The sequence below is a fragment of the Octodon degus genome, unplaced genomic scaffold, assembly GCF_000260255.1.
Source record: "Octodon degus isolate 3935 unplaced genomic scaffold, OctDeg1.0 scaffold00373, whole genome shotgun sequence".
Lineage (NCBI taxonomy): Eukaryota > Metazoa > Chordata > Mammalia > Rodentia > Octodontidae > Octodon > Octodon degus.
The window spans coordinates 699,233-710,568 of record NW_004524949.1 but is presented as its reverse complement, the minus strand read 5'-3'; the positions used below and the strand labels follow the sequence as shown (position 1 = coordinate 710,568).

The 11,336-nt window shown below is 35.7% G+C and overlaps 1 protein-coding gene across 1 annotated transcript in view; it reads right to left on the bottom strand.

Annotated features, from left to right (window-relative positions):
* Positions 1–851: 851 nt before the first annotated feature.
* Vbp1 (VHL binding protein 1) overlaps positions 852–11,336 on the bottom strand; it is a 42,916-nt gene continuing 32,431 nt past the window's right edge. The window contains exons 5-6 of the mRNA XM_004648253.3: positions 4,157–4,295; positions 852–1,857 (exon numbers count right to left, since the gene is read on the bottom strand). Coding sequence (XP_004648310.1) covers positions 1,787–1,857; positions 4,157–4,295 — 210 coding nt within the window. The 3' untranslated portion in view covers positions 852–1,786. The remainder of the gene's footprint in view (positions 1,858–4,156; positions 4,296–11,336) is intronic.

The window sequence follows — 11,336 nt, the reverse complement described above, 5'->3', positions numbered from 1 at the left end:
CTTAATGAATAGAATGATTTGTTCTAATGGTGTTTGTAAATAGGATCTCAAGTCCGCATCTTGTACAGCAATTAACCACTGGGAAGAATGTATGCAGTGTGTTGGTTATTGAAACTGTCCTGGCGATTTGATTTGGAACTGTGTCATTGCTATCTGTTTATCCATAAAATTATTTAAAAAAAGAATATTCTACAAAAAAAGGAAATGTAAGACATATTGAGAGGGAATTTAAAACAGTGTTTCTTCCTATTATGTGAATTTAAAATTACAAAAGAAAAACTGAAACAAAGAACTTTAGTATCACTCAGATTAATCTCTTAATTGCTTGCTTACTAGTACTGTTTCCAAAGTGATTTTATGTTGTTTCTATGTAATAAGGTCTTAGAACATGCTAGTAATGCACAGGTAAATAAATTTTGTAAATATGTGAAAAGACCCTTGTTAACTTCATTAAAATGGCTGTGGTCTGAATATTCATGTCATCCCCAAATTTAGTTGTTCAAATCCAAACCCCCAAGGTGATAGCAGTAGGACATAGGACCTTTGGGAAGTGAGCAGAGCCGTCATGAACAACATTTAGTGCCCATACAGAAAAGGCCCAAAGGAGTTCCTTAGTCCCTTCCACCATGTGAGGACACAGCAAAAAGGTGCTATGAATAACAACAAAACCCTCGTTATACTGTGAATTTATCAGCACCTTGATCTTAGGTTTCCCTACTTCTAGAACTATGAGAAATAAACAGCTGTTGTTTATAAGCCACCCTGTCAATGTTATTCTATTATAGCAGCCCAAACAGATTAAAACAAAAAGAATGGCCATGAAAAAGTGTCACATGCCACAGTTTCAATATCACTATTTTGCTTTAATAACACAAAATACAAGTACAAAACATTGTACAAGTATATTTTTTACTACACAGAGATGGAATAATACATTTGTGTTTTTACTCCAATCTGTACTACCCAGTATTTGCCACTGTACCAATGGCTTTCCACAGGGATTTTTTTCTTTTTGCTATTCCTATGCAGGTTTATCATGAATAAAAAGGCTCACAATTTTATTTAACCACTGCAGATTTACACTTATCTTAATATTATGTTAGAGAACTGTTAAGAAATATAAAATTCCTTAGCTAAGGGTTTCACACGTGTAGTACTACTTCACATTGGCCAAGATCTCCCTTATTCTGGCACTGGAAAGACACTGTGTAGAAGTGTTAGAAGTGTTGTAGCAGGAGCCCTCTTACTATGTAGGAAGGCAAATTAGCAGTTGCTGAAAGTTCAGGATATCGTAATAGTTATTGGTCAAGCAGTACCTCACAAAACCCCAATGACAGGAGACAACAGGAACAGAGGACTATAAAGTCCTACAAGTACTAAAAAAATAAGCTTACAAATACTGAAACTGTCTTTTCTACCTTGAAAATGGTTTAACCACATAAGTCAATAAGAAGTAAAGTGTGCTAATGCCCAGCATTCAGCTTCTATAGCATACCTCACAGTTTTCCTCTGATTTCAGTTAGGAGTTGCTTTTATAACTGATGGAAAACAAAAGAGGAAAGCACTATTAATTTCACTTGGAATGTGAAAAAATACTGTTAATTTCATAAAGTATTTGAGACTAATTCTGTTTTTATAAATAAATAAAATGGTGGGGTTTTTAAAGTTTTAATCATTCTTGTTAAAAAAACACTCAAAGTTATGTCAATCTTGAAGGAAAAATGCTGGGGAATTTTAACATTACACGTTTGGAAAACTGAGTCACATTTTTAATTGCCAGCTAGTATTATTCTTTGCTCTTGGTAGAATCATCTTTATTTCTTCTTTTGACATCCCAATTATAAACTCTGGCCATATCTGCAAAAACTGTCAAAGAAAATATAAATGCAATTCTAAAGATAATATATGCAATGGCAAAGTGTCATGAATAAAAAATACAGAAACCACACAAATACAAACTGGTAATAACTAGCATTGTCAGCTACTTTGTTATATTGTTAAGAAAGAACTGGAATTAAATTCTACCAAAACTAAGTCAAAACCTCCAGTCAATATTCCTTCAGTGTATCTAGTCAAGTATGGTATTATATTTAATAAATATGTGACAGATACTCTCAACATTTTTTAAATCTATTTATTGACTTGGTACAGGGTCTCACTACACAGCTCAGACTTGCAGTGATACTCCTGTTTCAGCTTCCCCAGTAGTGGAATTACAGGTGTGCACCACCACGCTCAGTTTCAGGGCCAGCACAGCTCACCTGGGGTTCTAGGATCAGCATGGCATGTGGTACCGGGGATCAAACCCAGGTCATAGAGTTTGCCAGGCAGGCACTTAGATTGCCAAGCTATCTCCCTAGCCCTCCACATTATTTTTGAGACAGTTCTTGCTATGTTATCCAGGCTGCCCTAAAACTTGTGGGTTCAAGTGATCCTCCTGCCTCAGCTTCTCAAGTAACCGGGACTATAGGTGTGTGCCACCATGCCTGGCTCAACAGTTTTAAAGACAGTATCTTATCCATAAAATTTCAGATTACTCAACTCATATCCTGCCATGCAGTATTCACTATAATTAGTACAATTATCAATGACTTTATTCTTATTCTCCCTTTGCTTTAAGAAGCATTCATTCAGTTTGTTGAGCATCTACTGTGTTTCAGACTAGGCCTTAGGTAAGTAAGACAGCTAAGTCTTCCTCTCATGGAGCTTAGATTCCAGTAGATTGGCACATGTCTGTACACCATCCTAACCTTTCCAACACTAACAATAATGGTAGCATTTCTCTAAGCTTGTAGACTCTCTTTAGGTGATGTTCTTTTAGTTCCTAAAACTAAGTCACAATTTTTCTCTCATATTTTAACATTTTTCCAAAAATACCAGCCCTCCCAGGTCCCTATCACCTCACAGATAGATAACGGTCTCTTCATTACCAGTTAGATGATGATCCCTGCACTTGGCCTCAAACAGGCCTGGCTTCTTGCACTCAGGTACTAAGCACCTACCACATTTCTTCTATTTGCTGGAGAAGAAAGAAACTTTTAAATTGTTCCTATACTAAAGACCTCATGATTGGGCAAGGAAAACAAAAACTAAGTACAAAGTGCTAAATAAACAGAGAAAAACAACAAAACATCCTGAGGAGGTTAGAAAAAATGTAAGGAATGTTCAGATGTTTTACTGAGGTATGAAAAATAAATGAATACCCCCAGGTGAAGGAGGGGAAATCATTCCAGGCAGGAAGAACATGGTACAGAAAGGCAAAAGGCATGGTACACTATAAGGGTAAGGAGAAATATTGACTGTAGTTATCTGGAACTTACGGTGTAATGGGGATGAACCAGGGCAGGTAAAGGTTATGGCATGAGGCAAGTCTGCCAGGGACAATTGAGCAGCTATCTGTATAACTCACATATAATAATTAACTACTCAAATATTAAAAGTAGAAGATTAAAAATAATATAATTATTTAGTAACCTCATGATAGAGTTAGTGTGAAAAACATAGAAAACTACTGAGTACATGCTCTGGAGGGCTAGAACTCTTGGTAGTAAGAAGAGAGACATGTGAAGGATGACCACCAGATTTTTATACTAAGTGACTGAGAGCAACCAGAGAAAGAGAGAGCTCAGAGAACTGTTAAAGAGTTGGGTTTCAACATGCCTGTCTATCTTCTTGACCAGAACACCTCACTTTACCCTTTCTCTAGATGGCCTCTAAAAGCAGCCTAAGTTTCATCATCTCAACAAAGCCCTCCAGCTCACAATGGTCTTTCCAAACTTTAAATTGTGTTGGGGTTGTATATGATGTGTGCAGCTTTAACAGAGAAACACCTTGCAACTTGGTTTTCATCACACTGATTTCCATGCCATTACCACAGCTGCAAAAACACAAAAGATTCTTAATTAATGCTTGTAGGATTAAGCTATTTAACTGGCCATAAAGGTGTCTTCAGAAAACATGCAAAAGAAAAATATTTGCTCACCAACGTGAATTTCTATACTATCACTTTTCAAATTCATTAATCTATCTGTAAACTTATTAGACTCAAATACACTGCCAAATCTGTAGACTCATTAACCTAAACACATTCTATTAAAGCAATAAAATAATTTTTAAAATTTCTGCCTTCTCTTTCATTTTTTTAAAGAAAGGATACTGACTTCTGTTGTAGTAAATTGATCTCGAAGAAAGTCAAGGTCTTCCTCAAGAGAATCAAGGTTCTTCGTGGCAGTTGATAAATTCTTTTCCAACAAAGCCTGAGCTTCATCAATATCGTACTCAAGCATTACATTAGCCTGAAGAGAGAAAGTCATGACAATTACTCAACATTTACACAGTGCTTTATAAGTTACAGCAGGTGCCTTCAATTACTTGCCCTCAGCATAAATGCAGTCTACCACTTTATCTTTCCTGCTACAGAGGCAGACATGAGAAGTAGGGAGGAAGACTATAAGGTCTATAAAACCAAACCAAACCAAAAATACGTATGTACTACTTTGGCCTTTCTGAGCAAATCTGCTGATCCTCAGGTTAGAGAATATTTTACATACATTATATCATTTAATCCTCATTAAAAACCCTAGTACGGCAAAAGTTTGTTATTTAAAGTTAAGAGAATGGGGGCTTAGCATCATCAGGTTGTCTACACTCCCACAGCTTATAAATAAATGAAAGAATCAGACCAAAAACTGAGATTCAGGATAAAAACCAATATATTTAGATATGAGAATCCTATTTTTCTGATATATAGATTTAATGGAATCCCCATCAAAATACCAGTAGGATTCCTTACAGAAATAGAAAAAAACAGTCCTAATATTCATATGGAACGAGAAGAAACTCAGAATAGCAAAAGTAATACTGGGCATCTAGAGGAAAGCAGGGGGCAATGAAATCCTGGATCTCAAAGCTATATTACATAAGCCATAAAGATGAAAAGACCATGGTACTGGCAGAAAAACTGATAGACATCAATGGGACAGAACAGAGGATACAGAAATAGCCCCAGGCATGTTCAGCCATCCTACGGGCCAAAAACATACCCTATAACATGAGTGTTACTCATTCTTCTTTTAAGATAAAAGATGTTAATATATGAGAAGTTGGCTTTTCCAAACCAAAACCTCAGTATTCAAGTTTAATTGTAGTATGGGCACTTTATGATAAATAAGTGGGCTTGGGGTTGCAGTTTGGGCACTCATTTCTAAAAGGTTCACCATTACTGCCCTAAAAGAAAGATGATCATCTTTTTATCAAACAGGGCTGAGAAAACTGGCCAACCACACCAAGAAGAATGAATCTACTCAGCAGGCATAAAGGCCTACCTGGCAAGTGCAAGGTCCCTAGTTTGATTTCTGGTACCAAGTGGGGAAAAAATGAATCTATATCCACATCTCTCAACATAAATCAAAGTAGATCTATGACCTGGATATCAAAACAGAAACAATCAACTGGAAGATAAAATAGGTAAACTTACACATAGATAAGAACATTTTGAACGGATCCCTCACTGCACAAAAAATAACAGGAATCAACAAATGGGATTATATCAAATTAAAAAGCTGTTTCTGTTTAGCAAAGGAAAGAACCAAGAGTAAGGAGATAAACTACACATGGAAAAAATTTTGCAAGCTACTCCTAAGACAGAGGAATAAAATCTAGCATATATAAAGAACCCAAAACAATTATATCTCCCAAAATAGAAGACCCAATAAAAAATGGACAAGTAAGATGAACAGATATGTCTCAGATGAAGTAGTACAAATAGCCAATTAAATACATGAAAAAATGTTAAACATCTTGGGTCTTTAGAGGAATGAAAATTAAAACAACTATAAGATTCCATCATATTCTAGAAAGAATGGCTATCATAAAAAACATAACAACAAAGAGTGAGGAGGTTGTGGAGAAAAAGGAACCCTTCTACATTATTGGTAAGAATGTGAACTAGTACAACTACTATGGAAATCTGTATAGAGATTCCTCAAAAAGCAAAAACTAGAAATTCATTTGACCAAGCTATTCCTTTTCTAGGTATCTTCCCAAAAAGAGTTAAAGACATTATATTACAGTGATACACTGCATACCTATGTTTACAGCAGCATAACTCATAACCTCTAAATCCTGGAAATGACCTACATATCCATGAACTGATGAACAGATGATACATAAATACACAGATAAGAAAAAAAAAATATATATATATATCATAAAGATAAATCTGTAGGAAAACTGATGGATCTTGAGACGATAATGTTAGGTGAAATAAATTAGGCACACAAGTTGAAATATTACATGGTTCTCTTTTATGAGAAACTCAAAATATACAGAGCAACATAAAAAATAACACGAAACACATCTTTTGAAAAAGGGAAGAAGACCAAGAGATTGGGATGGGGTGCAAGTAAAGAAAACTAAGATGTGTTATATACATGTACCAACTCCCCACAAGGAATGTTATCATCATGTACTACAAACACAAAAAGAAATCTTATTTTCCTACTACTTCCATCATGACACTGTTAAGTAATACTTTTGAATCAATTTAAGTAGTTATCTCTAAGTTTCCAATACAAGATGAATTAGAAGTTTTCAAGATTTTTTTACTATCTGCATTTGATCTGGTAAATAAAGAAATAAGCTAACTTTTACCAGCCCCTTCCTGCAACACAGATGCTAGGGGTAAAAGCAAGGTGATGTAGTTGGAATTCTGAAGATCTGTTGCTATTGTAAATATCTAGAAGTGCATATTAAGTACTTATTTATTGAATAACAATCTATAACAATTAGAAAACTATAAAAATGCATATAGGAAAAAAAAGTCAATCAAAAGTACATGTCTTGCCAATCTGTACACCTGATCTCCTACTTGAGAGTCAATTACTATTGTTTTTTATGATGTAGCATCCCTAAATTTTCTATACATTTATTTTCGACAAGCAATAATATAATACATTGAAGATGTCGTTTATGACACAAACATTCATCATTCATGCAGCAATGCCATGTATTTTTAAAGACTCTCTCCAAACATTCCTTCTCTCCACTTGAGACATGTCAAGATTGACAGACATGCCCAAACACATTTCTAAATTACCCTACAAACTTGGTTCTTCCTAATTCCTCCCTACTTGGTAAACTGCTATCCACCCAATGACTCGAAGCCTAGAGGGCCATTCTCCTTGGTCTTTCCTTTAGCCCATGTTCCCATGAGCATACGAGGACAAGATGATTTCATAAATGATAAATGGGACAACAGTAGGCTCTCTAGTAGGAAAAAGAGTTGGGGCATATATCACACCTCACAAGAGGATGAATTCTGCATGGATCAGATATTTACATGGAAAGAATAACATTAATGTACTAGGCCAAGTCATAGATAAATTATTTTGTAACTTCGGACTAAAGATAGTTTTACTATCTTTCTGCTGGGCATGATGGTGGCAAGCTGGCAATCCCAGTTACTGCCTCATATGTGGATTTTTAAAAGTCAATGTGAATACAGATTGGTAATTACCAGAGGCTGGGAAGGGCACAGAATGGGAGTACAGGGAGAGGGAATACGGCTACCAAAGCACAGTTAAGTTCTTTTTTGTTTTAAATAATTTTATTGAGAAACAAAAAGCAATGAGACAGTTTCAAAACCGATTAGTAGGAGCTAGGTTCTAATGTTCTAAAACACAGCAGGGTGACTGCAGTTCACAATAATCTATTATATATTTTATGAAAAAGTATAAGAGTTTAAGGCATCCAAACATAAACTAATGGCAGGGAAATAGAAATATTAAATGCCCTGATTTGATCACTACACATTATATATATATAGATATATATATATCACTGTACCCAAGTACAAATAAAGGAGTAATTTTTTGAGAAGACTGAAAGGGTCAAGGATATAACTCAGTGGCATAAGCACCTGCCAGGCAAGTGCAAGGTCACAAGAGCGAGTGAGAGAGAGAGAGCGAGAGTGAGAGCGAGAGCAAGAGAGAGACTGGGGATGGCTCAGTGGACTAAGCGCTTCTCTGACAAGTGCAAGAGCCTGAGTTCGATCTCCAGTTCCACAAAAAAAAGAGAAAGAGAGCGAAAGAAAAAGAGAAAGAGAGAGAGAGAGAGAGACAAAGACAAGAAAGAGAAAGAGAGAAACAAATAGCACCTTTACAGACAAGGTTAGCAAAAAGGTCATGCCCTCAAAATAAATGAAAATTATATAATGTATATCCAAAAAAGATAAATATCATTATGAAAATGATACAAGTTATCAAAGAATGAACAAAATCAGAATTAGGAAATCCACAAATAGGTGACAGAATTCAGGCAAGATTAGGAAATTAAAGAAAATTTTACTTCAGAAAATTTTAAAGTGGAAGAAATACAGAGGTAAATAATTACAACATATACCACCTTAAAATACAAAGAATACGAGGAAATTTCTTAAAAATTTAAAAAGAAATGAGTATTGACAAGTGCTAAACACAGGCAAAGATTGAATATAAATATATAAGAATCTCTAAAGAAGAAAACCAAAGGTAGGGACCAGAAAAAAACCCTAACTAGTTCCTTTCAACAAAATGTTCTTGAAATGTTACACACGCAGGGAGGGATTTGCCTGCATACATATGTGCATTCATTGATATATACACACACACAAACATGCACACAGACATACACACATACAAAGTGCACACTATCCCTGGGGGAGAGAATTAACTCAGAAGTTCTTTGAGCATCCAGGGCAAAAGAACAAGTCATTTATAAAGAGAGAAAAAAAATCAGTTCATCACCAGACTTTTTGACAACAACCCTTTTAACAAAAGAAAATGAAGCAATGTATAAATGTATAAAGTGCTCAAGAAAAAAAGTCTGAGTTAATGATTCTACGTCCAACAAAACTGATTTTCAAGTATAAAGGACACTTGCTGCAAAGTTGTCAGCAAGATCTGAGAACTGAGAGAATACTGTTCTCATAAATCTTAAAGGAATCTACTAGAGAATCTGTATCAGACAAGTAAATTAACAAAAGCGCCATCACCATGAAGACAGTGATATGCATCCGATACATATTTATGCAAAGAATAAGGATGAACGAAAGGCACAAGAGCATGAGAGCATACAGAGTATACAACAGTTCTGTCCTCTAACAATACGTGTAAACTTCCATAAACAATGGGAAAAGAGGGTGGGGGACATAGCTCAGTGGCATAACCACCTGGCTGGCAAGCACAAGGTCCTGAGTTTAATCCCCAGTACCAAAAAAAAAAAACAACAAAAAAAGAATGAGAAAAGAAAGGAAGAGCACATGCAAAAGTCAGTGGTAACAGTGTTGGGTGGTGTTACTGTAAGTGTGCTTTGTATCCAATAATAAAGCAAATTAGTAATGTGTAATTCTATCACTCCTGCCTTTTGTTTTTGTTTTTATTTTTGTTTTGGTACCAGAGTTTGAACTCAGGACCCTGTGCTTGCCAGGTAGGTACTTATGCTATTGAGCTATCTACCCAGCCCCTACTCTTGGTATTTTTTATTTTTTTGGCGGTACCAGGGATTGAACTCAGGATCCTGCACTTGCCAGGCAGGCACTTATTCCACTGAGCTATCTCCCCAGCCCCACTCTTGGTATTTTTGAAGAACAAAATCCCTGGTATAGAATAGAAAAACAAATTCAGTAAAAATCTTATCCTCAATTTGAACAGGCAACAACAGTAAGAATTGATGAATTACTACATGCAAATACATACATCAACCTGCACCTTAGCACACAAAGTAATATTTAGGCTGGCTATATCCTACTGGTTCTATTTCCCATGTCGAACCCTAAGTGACAAGAGGTCCATTAATTTGCAATTTGCTTTGTACAGTTTTGAATTTTTGTTTATAATTAAATATATATACCCATAGCAAAATATGTATATGATGTTTACAGCTCAAAGCATTTTCAAACTTAACACATCCATGCAAATGGTATCCACATTATACAACACATCACCACTAACACCCACAAAGCCACCCTTTCTTTACAGCACCGTTATTCCAAAGGTGACCATTATCCTGAATTCTAACAGTAAAGCTTTACCTATACTTGAATTTCACATAAATGGGATTACATGCTACATGTTCTTTTGCGACTGACTTCTTTAGTGTCAGCATTATGACTCTGAGCCCAGGCTGCCTCACCTGAATCCCTGAAACCTGTGACTTTGACGAGATATGGCAAACCCTTTAGAGACGGGTACCCAAAACCCACTTGTTTATTTCTAAGTGCCAACACTGCAATTAAACCTGAATACTGAAGTTTTAGTTTAGAAAGAAACAATTTGTATGTTAACATCTTTTGTCCCACAAAAGAAATGCATGTGTCATAGGCTCACCACCACTGAGATAAGGCATTTGTCAGAGATGACCCTTACATACAGAGATTATCTGGGTAGGCCTAATCTAATTGCAAGGCCTAACCGTAAGAGTAGAAAACTTGCTCTAGTTGTTGATAGAAAAGGAAACTGGAAAGATCTGAAGAATTAGTTATACAACAGTTGGCTCTGAAGACAGAAAGGTGGTCTCTAGAAGTCTGAGAAAATGGGATCTCAGTCATGTAAACATACAGAACTCCAATGTGACATGAGTGAGGCTGGAAGTAAGTTTCCCTCTAGGCTGCTAATAAGGAGCATGTCTTTGTCAGCACTTTAATTCTGGCCTTGTAAAACCCTGAGTAGAAGACCCAACCAGGTCCATTTGGACTTCTGCCATAAAGATCTGGCAAAAGAGATCATAAAGAGGAGTTATTTTAAGCCTTTCAATTTTGTGCTCCAAACTTTAAAAGGAATTGAGTGCTGACATGATGCTAATAATGTTGTAGATTTGTAGACATTTAGAATTTCAGATTTTTGAGTCAGGCATTATGATGCATGCCTGTAATCCTAGTACCCTTGGAATGCTGAGGTAGAAAGACCATGGGTTTGAGGTCAGCTGCAGAGTTACTGCATTCAAACCATGCCTTTGACTATTGCAACTGTCCTAATAACCTGTTTTGAAACTCAGTTTCATTGTTATGCTTATCTTTTTTTTAAAAAAAAGGAAAGAACAACTGGAATGGGGAAAAGGAGAAAAGAAGAGAAATATATATACATATACAAGATAACTAAGATAATTATACTACTAATTTTTATTGGTTTATTGAAAGGAACAGTTAATGTTTGATCAATCTTGCATACCTGTATCTGGCAATCTGAGCAAATACTTTGAAGACAACAATATGTAATATAACAACCACTGTTAAGTTTCTATCATCTTGTTTTGAAATTCTGTATCTTTTCATTGTTTTCTGTTGTTGTCTCTCTCTTTTT